The sequence below is a fragment of the Oncorhynchus nerka genome, linkage group LG20 (genome assembly GCF_034236695.1).
Source record: "Oncorhynchus nerka isolate Pitt River linkage group LG20, Oner_Uvic_2.0, whole genome shotgun sequence".
In the NCBI taxonomy this organism is placed as follows: Eukaryota; Metazoa; Chordata; class Actinopteri; order Salmoniformes; family Salmonidae; genus Oncorhynchus; species Oncorhynchus nerka.
The window spans coordinates 82170805-82187152 of record NC_088415.1 but is presented as its reverse complement, the minus strand read 5'-3'; the positions used below and the strand labels follow the sequence as shown (position 1 = coordinate 82187152).

At 44.3% G+C, this 16348-nt stretch overlaps 1 protein-coding gene across 1 annotated transcript in view; it reads right to left on the bottom strand.

Moving 5' to 3' along the window:
• Positions 1-2504: 2504 nt before the first annotated feature.
• Positions 2505-16348, bottom strand: part of LOC115101591 (CREB-regulated transcription coactivator 1-like) — a 54153-nt gene continuing 40309 nt past the window's right edge. The window contains exons 8-14 of the mRNA XM_065005867.1: positions 14079-14290; positions 13744-13862; positions 13216-13398; positions 11714-11818; positions 9759-9842; positions 8829-8997; positions 2505-4231 (exon numbers count right to left, since the gene is read on the bottom strand). Of these exons, the coding sequence (XP_064861939.1) occupies positions 4023-4231; positions 8829-8997; positions 9759-9842; positions 11714-11818; positions 13216-13398; positions 13744-13862; positions 14079-14290 (1081 nt within the window). The 3' untranslated portion in view covers positions 2505-4022. The remainder of the gene's footprint in view (positions 4232-8828; positions 8998-9758; positions 9843-11713; positions 11819-13215; positions 13399-13743; positions 13863-14078; positions 14291-16348) is intronic.

The window sequence follows — 16348 nt, the reverse complement described above, 5'->3', positions numbered from 1 at the left end:
TCAATGCCCGACATCACTAATGCTCTTGTGGCTGAATGGAAGCAAGTCCCGGCAGCAATGTTCCAACATCTAGTGGAAAGCCTTCCCAGAAGAGTGGAGGCTATTATAGCAGCAAAGGGGGGACCAACTCCATATTAATGCCCATGATTTTGGAATGAGATGTTCGACGAGCAGGTGTCTACATACTTTTGGTCATGTACAGTGCCTTGCAAAAGTATTCATCCCCCTTGGCGTTTTTCCTATTTTGTTGCATTACAACCTGTAATTTAAATGGATTATTATTTGAATTTCATGTAATGGAAATAGACAAAATAGTCCAAATTGGTGAAGTGAAATGAAAAAAATAACTTGTTTAAAAAACAACAACATATGTATTCACCCCCTTTGCTATGAAGCCCCTAAATAAGATCTGGTGCAACCAATTACCTTCAGAAGTCATTTTATTAGTTTGATCACACACGGGTGGACTTTATTTAAGTGTCACATGATCTGTCACATGATCTCAGTATATATACACCCCTGTTCTGAAAGGCCTCAGAGTCTGCAACACCGCCCAAGCAAGGGGCACCACCAATCAAGGGGCACCATAAAGACCAAGGAGCTCTCCAAACAGGTCAAGAACAAAGTTGTGGAGAAGTTCAGATCAGGGTTGGGTTATAAAAAAATATCTGAAACTTTGAACACCCCACGGAACACCATTAAATCCATTATAAATAAATAGGAAAGAATATGGCACCACAACAAATCTGCCAAGAGAGGGCCGCCCACCAAAACTCACGGACCAGGCAAGGAGGGCATTAATCAGAGAGGTAACCAAGAGACCAAAGATAACCCTGAAGGAGCTGCAGAGATCTGGTCAGATGAGACTAAAATGTAGCTTTTTGGCCATCAAGGAAACCGTTATGTCTGGCACAAACCCAACACCTCATCACCCCGAGATGACCATCCCCACAGTGAAGCATGGTGGTGGCAGCATCATGCTGTGGGGATGTTTTTAATCGGCAGGAACTGGGAAACTGGTCAGAATTGAACGAATGATGGATGGTGCTAAATATAGGGAAATTCTTGAGGGAAACCTGTTTCAGTCTTCCAGAGATTTGAGACTAGGACAGAGATTCACCTTCCAGCAGGACAATGACCATATGCATACTGCTAAAGCAACATTTCAGTGGTTTAAGTGGAAACATTTAAATGTCTTGGAATGGCCTACTCAAAGCCCAGACCTCAATCCAATTGAGAATATGTGGTATGACTTAAAGATTGCTGTACACCAGTGGAACCTATCCAACTTGGAGCTGGAGCAGTTTTGCCTTGAAGAATGGTCAAAATCCCAGTGGCTAGATGTGCGAAGCTTATAGAGACATACCCCAAGAGTCTTGCAGCTGTAATTCCTGCAAAAGGTGGCTCTACAAAGTTATTTCTTGTTTGTTTCACAATAAAAAATATTTTGCATCTTCAAAGTGGTAGGTAGGTATGTTGTGTGAATCATAATATACAAGCACCCCCAAAATCAATTTTAATTCCAGGTTTTAAGGCAACAAAATAGGAAAAATGCCAAGTGGGGGTGAATACTTTCGCAAGCCACTGTAGTTTATCTGTAAGGTCCCTCTGTCAAGCAGTGCATTTCATGCACAGATTCAACCACAAAGACCAGGGAGTTTTTCCAATGGTTCCCAAATAAAGGCACCTATTGCTAGATGGTTAAAAAAAAGAAAAGGAGCCATTGAATATGCCTGAGTATGGTGTAGTTATTATTTACACTTTGGATGGTGTGTCAATAGTCCCAGTCACTAAAAATATACAGGCGTCCTTCCTAACTCAGTTGCCAGAGAGGAAGGAAACCGCTCAGATTTCACCATGAGGCCAATGGTGACTTTAAAACAGTTACAGAGTTTAATGGCTGTGATAGGAGAAAACTGAAGATGGATCAACAACATTGTAGTTGCTCCACAATACTAACCTAAATGACATAGTGAAAAGGAAGCCTGTACAGAATAAAAATATTCCAAAACATGCATCCTGTTTCCAATAAGAAACTAAAGTAATACTGTAAACAATGAACTTTTAGTCCTAAATACAAAGCGTTATGTTTGGGGCAAATCCAACGCAACACATCACTGTGTACCACTCAAGCATGGTGGTGGTTGCATCATATTAGCGGGAACTGGAACATGTCGATCCAGGGCATCCCAAACATACTCAATCAGTGACATGTCTGGTGAGTATGCAGGCCATGGAAGATCTGGGACTTTTTTAGCTTCCAGGAATTGTGTACAGATCCTTGCGACATGGGGCCGTGCATAATCATGCTGAAACATGAGGTGATGGCGGTGGATGATTGACAATGGGCCAGGATCTCGTCACGGTATCTCTGTGCATTAAAATCGCCATCATTAAAATGCAATTGTGTTTGTTGTCTGTAGTTTATGCCTGCCCATACCATGACCATGGGGTGAGAGGATAAAGTAATCCTCTCACCCCCTTAAAAGATTTAGATGCACTCCTGTTCCACTGGATGTCATAAGGTGAATGCACCAATTTGTAAGTCGCTCTGGATAAGAGCGTCTGCTAAATGACTTAAATGTAAATGTAAATGACTAGGAGCTTTAAAAGAAAAATACAAAATCAAATGTAATAGAGCTAAGCACAGGCAAAATCCTTGATGAAAACTTGGTTCAGTCTGCTTTCCAACAGACACTGGCAGACAAATTCAGCTTTCAGCAGGACAATAACCTAAAACACAAGGTCATATACACTGGAGTTGCTTACAGCGATGACATAGAATGGCTTAGTTATAGTTTTTACTTGAAATTGACTTGAAAATCTACGGCAAGACTTGAAAATGACTGTATAGCAATGATCAACACGCAACTTGACAGAATATGAATAATTTTTTCAAGAATAATGGGCAAATATTGTACAATCCAGGTATGCAAATCTCATAGACTTACCCAGAAAAACTCACAGCTGTAATCACTGCCAAAGTGATTCTAACCTGTATTGACTCAGGGGGTTGAATATTTATCTAATCAAGATAGTGTTTAATTTTCCATAAAGTTTTAAAAAAATATATATAATTTTTCTTCCACTTTGACATTAGAGCATTTGGTGTATATCATTGACAAAAAAATGACATTTTAATCCCATCTCGCAACAGAACAAAAGGTGGAAAAAGTAAAGGGGTGTGAATACTTTCTGAAGGCACCGTATAGTGTGAATTAATGACAGCGCGGTTAAGTGCACTGATGAAAATGTGAGACTGGCAAGATTAGCCAATAGAGGGGTGGTTGTGAAAAAGCAGATGGGTGATAATGAGACATGCTAATCTAGTATGGCAGATGAGAGGGGCGGCAGGGTAGCGTAGTGGTTAGAGCGTTGGACTAGTAACCGAAAGGTTGCAAGTTCGAATCCCGAGCTGACAAGGTACAAATCTGTCATTCTGCCCCTGAACAGGCAGTTAAACCCACTGTTCCTAGGCCGTCATTGAAAATAAGAATTTGTTCTTAACTGACTTGCCTAGTAAAATAAAGGTAAAAAAAAAAAAAAAGAGAACGATAAGCAGTTTCCACTGCAGACATGATTTTAAATCAATTGAATGTCTTCAAATGGAAGTCAAGACCAATGTAGTTTGTATCCTATTTTGTTTTCCTTTACAAAAACCAAAGCATCCAACAGAAAGGCTGGCAGGAGGCATATAATAAAATAAATAAATAAATAAGTTACCCCATGTGGTTAGCACAGACTGGTCACAGGCAGAACCTTAAGCGCAATATCCACCAAACATGACAATGTCGCCCTTCCATCTTTTCCATCAGGAAGGGAGAAAGCAAACTCTGTCGACCATTTCCCTACTAGCTCATCTTACCATGGCTCTTAGAAAGGGGTGGCTGGTGAAGGGAGTGGGAGTGTGGGATGAATACACTGCACAGCTGGGGCCTAGTCACGAGCTACCACACTCCCAAAATATCCCTCTCCCCTCAGGCCGGGTTCCTCCGAGACAGTCAGTCAACTTGGCAGCGGCTCTAAAGCCGGTCCATCCGAAAGGCGTCTTCCGTGGCGGGGTCAGTGAGGACCATGTCAGGATCGTTGAGCATGTACAGCCCATCCAGGGTCAGAGGGTCGATCTTCAGCTCGTCCAAGGGAAACTGAGAGTCCGCGTCGAAGCTGATGTCAGCCGACAGAGAGCTGTAAGACAACCCCTTCGGCAGTCTGGGTGGTGACTCTCCGGTGGCTAAAACATACATGAGTAAAGAGAGATGAGGAGAGGTCAGGGTCTTCCTGTTGTGTTTACCCCAAAGAATAGCATCTCATTAAATATTTCAAGGAACAGCCAATAAATGTAGTTTACGAATGTTCAAATCAGGAAGGCTGGTCTGAATGCTTGTTTAACTTTATCCATTAAGCATAACATAATTCACTTAGTTTGCTATTCTACAGGCATTGTGGGAATGAATACAAACGCATTATCATCAGCATGGCACAATAATGCACATTCCTCACATTTGCTGTTCAATCTATGGGCTCACTCTTGCAATTATCACCTTCCTCTCTCTCAACCAATGGGCATAAATCTTGGGAAGTATGTCAATTTACCCATGCACTCTCACTTGCTGTTTCTCAGCAACAGTTTTCGACAATCATCCACCTCCCCAACACCACCAGCTATAATAACCTTAAGCACTGTCCATGGAACTCCTTTCCCCCAGCGGGGGGTTTCGATGCCAGCAGTCCCGCATTGGGCTACCTGCCATCACATCATCTGGCTCCGAGGATCTTCCCTCTGTGACAGGGCCATTCCCCAAACTATTTAATAAAATGTCATATTGCATTCCGTCTTTGTTGTTCATTCAGTTAAGTCTGTACTAGATTAAACTACAATTGAGTGTCAAGTAAAGTAAAATGAAAATAAATACAGAAAACCTCAACTTAATTAATTTAGCTAGTGTTAGGAATGAACTGCTTAGGCACACAGGTAAACATTACACTTCCCACCTCTAGGGGGCATCAGAAACCGGGCCAGGTGCTGAGAGAGCAAGTGATAGGCAGGTGATCAGTGAGAAGAGAGGTATCATGGATTGAATAGCCTGTCAGCCCGGCAACCACGTTCCCAATTCCCCGGAGTGCCCAGTTAGGGTAAAGGAGTATATACAGCACGTCTCCTACAAGGAGGGTCAGGGCTATACAGCACGTCTCCTACAAGGAGGATCAGGGCTATACAGCAGGTCTCCTACACGGAGGGTCAGGGCTATACAGCAGGTCTCCTACACGGAGGGTCAGGGCTATACAGCAGGTCTCCTACACGGAGGGTCAGGGCTATACAGCAGGTCTCCTACACGGAGGGTCAGGGCTATACAGCACGTCTCCTACAAGGAGGATCAGGGCTATACAGCAGGTCTCCTACACGGAGGGTCAGGGCTATACAGCAGGTCTCATACACGGAGGGTCAGGGCTATACAGCAGGTCTCCTACACGGAGGGTCAGGGCTATACAGCAGGTCTCCTACACGGAGGGTCAGGGCTATACAGCAGCTCTCCTACACGGAGGGTCAGGGCTATACAGCAGGTATCCTACACGGAGGCAAGTGAAATAGTTGAAGGAGAGAGGGGAGCTGAAGATATGGCGGTGGATGCTCCACTGAATCTTTAGATTCAGAGTGTTGTTAAACAGTTGAGGGAAACTGAAATGCTAATTGTGAAGAAGGTGAATTTTATGGTGTTTATTGTGCATGTGATTAATTGTAATGCACAAAGGAACGAAAAGTCCAAGAAACTGGACATAATAGTATATCTGTACAGCACTTTGTGACATCAGCTGATGTAAGAAGGGCTTTATAAATACATCCATTTGATTTGATTTATCTGCTGCTGAAAGGTTTTTGGGTTTCCAGGACTTCACTGCCGAAACATTGTAAAGAATACTGTCTGAAGATGCTCCTCCTTCTCAGGCTCCAGAGCCTGAAGGGATGGGCGTTGGCAGTATGCACATATAGCATTTGTTTGCGGACCGCGATAATATCAAAGAACACACCGCACATACAGTGCATTCAAACCCCTTGACTTTATTATTTATTACTTAAGTTATTTTTTGCCCCTCATCAATACCCCATAATGCCAAAGTGAAAACAGGTTTATAGAAATGTTTGCAAATGTATAAAATATAAAAAAACAGAAATACCTTATTCAGACCCTTTGCTATGAGACTCGAAATTGAGCTCAGGTGCATCCTGTTTCCATTGATCATCCTTGAGATGTTTCTACAAATTGTTTCTACAAACTGTGGTAAATTCAATTGATTGGACATGATTTGGAAAGGCACACACATGTCTATATAAGGTCCCACAGTTGACAGTGTATGTCAGAGCAAAAACAAAGCCACGAGGTCGAAGGAATTGTCTGTAGCGCTCCGGGACAGGATTGTGTCGAGGCACAGATCTGGAAAAGGGTAACGAAAAATGTCTGCAGCATTGAAGGTCCCCAAGGTCATTCTTAAATGGAGGAACATTGGAACCACCAAGACCCTTCCTAGAGCTGGCCTTCCGGCCAAACTGTGCAATCAGGGGAGAACGGCCTTGGACAGGAAGTTGACCAAGAACCCAATGGTCACTCTGATAGAGCTCCAGAGATCCTCTGTAGAGATGGGATAAACTTCCAGAAGGACAACCATCTCTGCAGCACCCCACCAATCAGGCCTTTATGGTAGAGTGGCCCGGCGGATGCCACTCCTCAGTAAAAGGCACATGACAGCCCGCTTGGAGTTTGCCAAAAAGCACCAAAAGACTCTCAGACCATGAGAAACAAGATTCTCTGGTCTCATGAAATCAATATTGGACTCTTTGGCCTGAATGCCAAGCGTCACTTCTGGAGGAAACCTGGCACTATCCCTACGGTGAAGCATGGTGGTGGCAGCATCATGCTGTGGGTATGTTTTTCAGTGGCAGGGACTGGGAGACTAGTCAGGATTGAGGCAAAGATGAACGGAGCAAAGTACAGAGAGATCCTTGATGAAAACCTTCTCCATAGCGCTCAGGACCTCAGACTGGAAGGTTCACCTTCCAACAGGACAATGACCCTAAGCACACAGCCAAGACAACGCAGGAGTAACTGCGGGACAAGTCTCTGACTGTCCTTGAGTTTCCCAGGCAGAGCCCAGACTTGAACCCTATCTAACATCTCTGGAGAGACCTGAAAATAGCTGTGCAGCATCGCTCCCCATCCAAACTGACAGAGCTTGAGAGGATCTGCAGAGAAGAATGGGAGAAGCTCCCCAAATACAGGTGTGCCAAGCTTGTAGTGTCATACCCAAGAAGTCTCGAGGCTGTAATCTCTGCCAAAGGTGCTTCAACAAAGTATTCAGAGTAAAAGGTCTGAATAACTATGTACAATTTCTAAAAACCTGTTTTTGGTTTTTCATTATGTGGTATGGTGTGTAGATTGATGAGGGAAAAAAACAATTTAATCAATTTTAGAACAAGGCTGTAATGTAACAAAATGTGGAAAAAGTGAAGGGATCTGAATACTTTCCAAATGCTCTGTATGAATGAAATGAAAGAATGACATTTTATGTTTGTGTCAAATCGCCAATTGGTAACCCATCCCTTATGGGATTAATTGACACATAAACAAACATTACAATAATTCACTATGATAATTCTTCTTCAGGTGTGTCCAAACCTTTGACTGGTACTGTACATACATACACTACCGTTCAAAAGTTTGGGGTCACTTATTAATGTCCTTGTTTTTTAAAAGAAAAGCACATTTTTTTGTCCATTAAAATAACATACATAGGCGTAGAGAGGCCCATTATCACAACCATCACTCCTGTTTTCCAATGGCACGTGGTGTTAGCTAATCCAAGTTTATCATTTTAAAAAGCTAATTGATCATTAGAAAATCCTTTTGCAATTATGTTAGCACAGCTGAAAATTGTTGTTCTGATTAAAAAGCAATACAACAGACCTTATTTAGACTAGTTGAGTATCTGGAGCATCAGAATTTGTGGGTTCGATTACAGGCTCAAAATGGCCAGGAACAAAGACCTTTCTTCTGAAACTCATCAGTCTATTCTTGTTCTGAAAAATGAAGGCTATTCCATGCAAGAAATTGCCAAGAAACTGAAGATCTCGTACAAAGCTGTGTACTACTACCTCCACAGAACAGCGCTGGTCTCCAACCAGAATAGAAAGAGGAGTGGGAGGCCCCAGTGCACAACTGAGCAAGAGGACAAGTACATTAGAGTGTCTAGTTTGAGAAACAGACGCCTCACAAGTCGTCAACTGGCAGCTTCATTAAATAGTACCCACAAAACACCAGTCTCAACGTCAACAATGAAGAGGCGACTCTGGGATCCTGGCCTTCTAGGCAGATTTGCAAAGATAAAACCATATCTCAGACTGACCAATAAAAATAAAAGATTAAGATGGGCAAAATAACGCAGACACTGGACAGAGGAACTCTGCCTAGAAGGCCAGCATCCCTGAGTCACCTCTTCACTGTTGACGTTGAGACTGGCGTTTTGCCGGGACTATTTAATAAAGCTGCCCTTTGAGGAAACTAGACACTCTTAATGTACTTGTCCTCTTGCTCAGTTGTGCACTGGGGCCCCCCACTCCTCTTTCTATTCTGGTTAGAGCCAGTCTGCTTACACTCACTTTCATGCTAAATGCAAACATTCAGACAGCTTATGGTAGAGCAAGGCATGCATTGGACCCCTAGACATAACAAAAGTTAGATCTTTGTATTGAGAGAGTGTTTATGTTAAGTGAGCTCTATTCCACTGCCTAGCCTTGCAGAGGCTTGAGTGAGCTACCTGGTGTGGCAGAATAGTACCTGTGAGAATGATGTTGGGGATGTTGCCATGGCTACTGTAGCCCAGCTGCTGGGAATCTTGCAGGTTGCCGTGGCTACCCATCAAACCTATCATGGCTGCTTGGGAGTAGTTGAGGGTGGAGCCCTGGCTGTACAGACTGTTGTTGTCTGTCATGTTGAACTGCTCCAGCTGTTCGAGGAACAGAGAAAACAGTACATGAAGCTAACCAACACAGAACATGAGGTTAGTCAACACAGTACATGAGGTTAGTCAACACAGTACATGAGGTTAGCCAACACAGTACATGAGGCTAGCCAACACAGAACATGAGGTTAGCCAACACAGGCTAGCCAACACAGTACATGAGGCTAGCCAACACAGAACATGAGGCTAGCCAACACAGAACATGAGGTTAGCCAACACAGTACATGATGTTAGCCAACACAGTACATGAGGCTAGCCAACACAGTACATGAGGCTAGCCAACACAGTACATGAGGCTAGCCAACACAGTACATGAGGTTAGCTAACACAGTACATGAGGTTAGCCAACACTCAATGACAATGGCTCATTCTCTACTATTAACAGGTGCCAAATGGTCAATATAAAGATTCAGTACAACGGGTAAAAATGGAAACCTAGCCTTAATCCAGCATTTCCTAAACTTGGTCCTGGGGACCCCAAGGGGTGCACGTTTTGGTTTTTGCCCTATCATTACACAGCTTGTTCAAATGATCAAAGCTTGATGATTAGTTGATTATTTAAATCAGCTGTGTCGTGTTAGGGCAAAAACCAAAACATGCCCCCCTGGGGTCCTGAGGACTGAGTTTGGGAAACCCTGTATTAATATACTGTGCTTTGATACTAAGATATTGGCATATAATGCCATATCAAAAGTAACTAATATTAGCTTGCATAATTAGTTCTGAGGTAGGATGTTAAACCTTACCTGTTGGGAGAGAGCACTGGTCTGTCTGGATGTGAGTTGCTGGTCATAGAAGTCAGCAAATACACTACCCAATATGGAGTGGTGCTAGAACACAAGCATATCCCCTTGTTAAAAACAATCCCATGATAGAAATGTACAGGAAAGGAAGAGCAGATAGAGAGCACAATCACACCACAACTGTAACTGAATTGTCACAATTCACAAGACATTCACATCAAACCATTGGGTTCAGGCAACACCAAAATCACCGCACACATCTGCAATCCTGAAAACAAACAATCGCATACTGCTGCCTAGACAATATATAAAGCATGACACAGTACAAACACAGCAGGAATCATGTTTCGCAAGCCCATCAATTAATTTGCTGTGCAATCAACCTCAATCTCATCCATTAGTTGATAGTAACCTGCCCATCTCACCTTTAAAGATGATTCAACAGATGTTGCTGTTATGTGCCCAACCAGCCAATGTTAACATGCACTGAATACTACTCAAAAGAACTTCATAAATGTCATCAACCCACAACCAACAATGTTGTATGGAGTTGGTTACCATGCATGTCTTGTACTAAGAATTCTTAATAACTTAGATAAAATAAAATCATGAAATAGAATGAAATCATATGGAAATCCCTTTTGTGGGTAAAGCTAGAATTTCAAAAACATTCAATCATCCAGTAATCCTCTTGATGTTTTAATTTCATGTTCTTATAAAACTGAAGATGTTTCCGCTTTCATCATCTGCCTTAATGTATAAATAATTGGATTATATTCACAGGCAGACTCAGTAAGGCAGCCTTCGCCATGCCCCTTTCAGTTCAGAACCACATTATCTGTGCCCTGCCAAAAGAACAGCGGGCAAGGGCACATGGACTGTCTGTCGCACCCCATGTAACCCACAACACTGTAGGTTAGCCGTCTAGGTGACAGATAGAAGCGATGGGCAAAGCCAACCGAAGCATTTAGCTAGTAGCCTAGATACTGAGTGAAAGCTTTTATGATTCCTCTAACAAGAGATGACTTAGTTGTTCAATGTTATGTTCAGTTCGATTCGTTTGTTTATATTATAAACTTATATAGAACTTACAGCGTACATCTAGCCTACAGGGCCTTGTGGAGGGACCCTGTTCCTTCTTGTTTTTTCACAATACACAAGGGATTCAAAACTCTAGGCTAAAAGGGATTCAAAGCTCTAGGCTAAAAGGGATTCAAAACTCTAGGCTAAAGGGGATTCAAAACACTAGGCTAAAAGGGATTCAAAACTCTAGGCTAAAGGGGATTCAAAACACTAGGCTAAAAGGGATTCAAAACTCTAGGCTAAAGGGGATTCAAAACACTAGGCTAAAGGGGATTCAAAACTCTAGGCTAAAAGGGATTCAAAACTCTAGACTAAAGGAGATTCAAAACACTAGGCTAAAAGGGATTCAAAACCCTAGGCTAAAAGGGATTCAAAACTCTAGGCTAAAAGGGCTTCAAAACTCTAGGCTAAAGGGGATTCAAAACTCTAGGCTAAAAGGGATTCAAAACTCTAGGCTAAAAGGGCTTCAAAACTCTAGGCTAAAGGGGATTCAAAACTCTAGGCTAAAAGGGATTCAAAACTCTAGGCTAAAGGGGATTCAAAACTCTAGGCTAAAAGGGATTCAAAACTCTAGGCTAAAAGTCATCTCTGGTTGCTAAATGTTAACTACCAAGTACATTTTCCAAACTCAACCAACTGGCTAACGTGTGTCATTTTGGTGCCTATGCTACGAGGCCACTTAGGATGCAGACACAGAGAAGCAGCAAGGAGAACGGGATCAGTGACACTGCAAGACACGACGATGGGGGTGGCAGGGGGTTGGTGGCACAAGAGCAGCCGAAAGGGGCAGCCAAAGGGCCCAGCCGGCGACGAAAACAGAACCACGATGGAAAAACAGTGTATACAGTCAGTGGGTTTTGCTCACACGCCCTTACTTGAGGCGAGCCTCCAGGTGAGAAGCCTTGATTGGAGACTGGAGATGTTGGAGACTGATTGGCCGAAGACCCAGCCCTACTGCGGTACTGTTGGGGGAAAGAGCCCTAATACAGGATCATATTTTAGTTAGACTCACTGACTGGCTAATTGTCTGACTGGCTGGCTGACCTGCTGGGTTACTGGCTAGGTTACTGGCTGGCTGAATCAATGGCCGGCTGACCTGCTGGGTAACTGACTGACTGGCTGACCTGCTGGGTTACTGACTAGCTGACTGACTGGCTGGCTGACCTGCTGGGTTACTGGCTGACTGACCTGCTGGGTTACTGGCTGGCTGATCTGCTGGGTTACTGGCTGGGTTTCTGGCTGGGTTACTGGTTGGCTGACTGACTGGCTCCTTTCTGAAAATGTATGCTCCACTATATTGTTGATTATAGTTGATTCGGCTATTGCAGCCACACCCGTCACTGACAGGTGTATAAAATCGAGCACACAGCTATGCAATCTCAATAGACAAGCATTGGCAGCAGAATGGCCTGTACTGAAGAGCTCAGTGACTTTCAACGTGGCACTGTCATAGCATGCCACCTTTCCAACAAGTCAGTTCGTAAAATTTCTGCCCTGCTAGAGCTGCCCAGGTCAACTGTAAGTGTGGTTATTGTGAAGTGGAAATGTCTTGGAGCAACAATGTCTCAGCCGCGAAGTGGTAGGCCACACAAGCACACAGAACGGGACCCGCCGAGTGATGAAGAGTGTATCGCGTAAAAATCGTCTGTCCTCGGTTGCAACACTCACTACTGAGCTCCAACCTGCCTCTGAAAGCAATGTCGGCACAAGAACTGTTCGTCGGGAGCTTCATAAAATGGGTTTCCATGGCCGAGCAGCCGCACACAAGCCTACGATCACCATTCGCAATGCCAAGCATCGGCTGGAGTGTTGTAAAACTTGCCACCATTGGACTCTGGAGCAGTGGAAACGTTCTCTGTGATGAATCACGCTTCAACATCTGGCAGTCCGACGGACGACTCCTGGTTTGGCGGATGCCAGGAGAACGCTACCTGCCCCAATGTATAGTGCCAACTAAAGTTTGTTGGAGGAAGAATAATGGTTTGGGGCTGTTTTTCCATGGTCCATGCCTCTTAGTTCCAGTGAAGGGAAATCTTAACGTTACAGCGTTTAATGACATTCCAGATAATTCTGTGCTTCCAATTTTGTTGCAACAGTTTGGGGAAAACCCTTTCCTGTTTCAGCATGACAATGCCCCCGTGCACAAAGCGAGGTCCATACAGAAATGGTTTGTTGAGATCGGTGTGGAAGAACTTGCTTATAGAAGACTAGTCCTTTTGACTTCAAGATCAAACCAAAGATAGCTTAACAGGAAAAACTACATTTTGTTAAATAGTGTAGGAACACTAAGTCGGTTTCAGCACTATATTTTCCTATGGACAGGAGTGTAGGATAAGGAAAGTTTTGAAAAGGGAAGGGTTTGAGAAGGTAAGCTTACCGAGTTCATATCCATGGAGTTCTGTGTCTGGCTGGAAGAGGTGTTCAGAGGGGAGGGGAGCTGGACCAGCCTGGTCAGTCCTTGAGTGGTCTGCTGCTGCTGTTGTTGTTGAGAAGAGGGCTGGCTGAAGAACGTGTACTGGGACAACTGTGCCTCCAGTGTCATGGCGTCTATGGTCTCCGCCTGAGACAGGATGGACATAGGAGTTCTAAATTAGTCAGTGGGGAAAAACTGAAAATGATGTCCACAGAAATGTGATAGAAAGTGTGATCGAAAGTAGAACGATGGCTAAACTTAGTACAATCCCCAATTTCAGAAACACTCTTGGATGTTCAGAATCTCTGAAGGCTCCTGGTATATTACCTTCTAATCATTTGACTGGTGCTCCAATTATCCATAGCAACTTACTTTAAATACATTCAAAGAGGGGGGGAAACAACTACAGAGTACAATCATTGTAAATACACTAGAAAAGTAATTCAGAAATGTAACAATCGCAATGCTAGAAGGGAAGAGTACGGTACGTACTACCTGGGCGAGGGTGAGGGGTGGCGACAGGGTGGGGGAGAGCTGTAGGGACTGGTGCTGGTGGGAGTCCTGGTTGACCATGTTGTTGTCCTGCCTGCCCTGCTGGGCTGTGGTCTGTCCTGCTGGGACACAAAACAGCAAACATATCTTTCAGAACCCCAACTGTCATAGAAAGCTAGAGACAGAGAGACGTATATAAGATATAAGCCAACTGTCTGCCATGTGGTGACATCATCTCCCAACTTCTGGTGCCAACTTGAAAATTCAGAATTTCTAACTGTCTTTCCAAACTCTATACATTTATGGTTCTGGAAGGTGGAGGACTGAGAGGTCACCTTGGCTGGTGGAACTGAAGCTGTATGAGTGGCTGGTTGCCAGGTTTCCCGTGCTATTGTAGGCGCTGAGGGTAGAGTCCTCGGGGTCCAGGGGGGTGGGCAGCGGGGGGGGGAACTGGATGTTGGTCAGATCAGGCAGGGAACCACCGCCCGTGTTTTGGGCTGAAGGCATCAGTGACACGGTCAGCTCCTGATCTGGAGACGGGAATATGCTGAAAATAGAAAAAACATATGATTGGTAACCCCATAATGACAGTAGCGGGCTTAGGAAGACCACCAAAAATTCAGACATTTTAATTCCAAACTACAACATTTTCAGACAAGATAGAACTGCCAAAGGGGGCGGTGTTGCAATCTACTGCAAAGATAGCCTGCAGAGTTCTGTCCTACTATCCAGGTCTGTACCCAAACAATTTGAACTTCTACTTTTAAAAATCCACCTCTCTAAAAACAAGTCTCTCACTGTTGCCGCCTGCTATAGACCACCCTCTGCCCCCAGCTGTGCTCTGGACACCATATGTGAACTGATTGCCCCCCATCTATCTTCAGAGCTCGTGCTGCTAGGCGACCTAAACTGGAACATGCTTAACACCCCAGCCATCCTACAATCTAAACTTGATGCCCTCAATCTCACACAAATTATCAATGAACCTACCAGGTACCCCCAAAGCCTTAAACATGGGCACCCTCATAGATATCATCCTAACCAACTTCCCCTCTAAATACACCTCTGCTGTCTTCAACCAAGATCTCAGCGATCACTGCCTCATTGCCTGCATCCGTAATGGGTCAGCGGTCAAACGACCTCCACTCATCACTGTAAAACGCTCCCTGAAACACTTCAGCGAGCAGGCCTTTCTAATCGACCTGGCCGGGGTGTCCTGGAAGGATATTGATCTCATCCCGTCAGTAGAGGATGCCTGGATATTTTTTAAAAATGCCTTCCTAACAATCTTAAATAAACATGCCCCATTCAAGAAAATTAGAACCAGGAACAGATATAGCCCTTGGTTCTCCCAGACCTGACTGCCCTTAACCAACACAAAAACATCCTATGGCGTTCTGCATTAGCATCGAACAGCCCCGTGATATGCAGCTGTTCAGGGAAGCTAGAAACCGTTATACACAGGCAGTTAGAAAAGCCAAGGCTAGCTTTTTCAAGCAGAAATTTGCTTCCTGCAACACTAACTCTAAAAAGTTCTGGGACACTGTAAAGTCCATGGAGAATAAGAACACCTCCTCCCAGCTGCCCACTGCACTGAAGATAGGAAACACTGTCACCACTGATAAATCCACCATAATTGAGAATTTCAATAAGCATTTTTCTACGGCTGGCCATGCTTTCCACCTGGCAACTCCTACCCGGTCAACAGCACTGCACCCCCAACAGCAACTCGCCCAAGCCTTCCCCATTTCTCCTTCTCCCAAATCCATTCAGCTGAAGTTCTGAAAGAGCTGAAAAATCTGGACCCCTACAAATCAGCCGGGCTAGACAATCTGGACCCTTTCTTTCTAAAATTATCTGCCGAAATTGTTGCCACCCCTATTACTAGCCTGTTCAACCTCTCTTTCGTGTCATCTGAGATTCCCAAAGATTGGAAAGCAGCTGCGGTCATCCCCCTCTTCAAAGGGGGGACACTCTTGACCCAAACTGCTACAGACCTATATCTATCCTACCATGCCTTTCTAAGGTCTTCGAAAGCCAAGTCAACAAACAGATTACCGACCATTTCGAATCTCACCATACCTTCTCTGCTATGCAATCTGGTTTCAGAGCTGGTCATGGGTGCACCTCAGCCACGCTCAAGGTCCTAAACGATATCTTAACCGCCATCGATAAGAAACATTACTGTGCAGCCGTATTCATTGATCTGGCCAAGGCTTTCGACTCTGTCAACCACCGCATCCTCATCGGCAGACTCGACAGCCTTGGTTTCTCAAATGATTGCCTCGCCTGGTTCACCAACTACTTCTCTGATAGAGTTCAGTGTGTCAAATCGGAGGGTCTGCTGTCCGGACCTCTGGCAGTCTCTATGGGGGTGCCACAGGGTTCAATTCTTGGACCGACTCTCTTCTCTGTATACATCAATGAGGTCGCTCTTGCTGCTGGTGAGTCTCTGATCCACCTCTACGCAGACGACACCATTCTGTATACTTCCGGCCCTTCTTTGGACACTGTGTTAACAACCCTCCAGGCAAGCTTCAATGCCATACAACTCTCCTTCCGTGGCCTCCAATTGCTCTTAAATACAAGTAAAACTAAATGCATG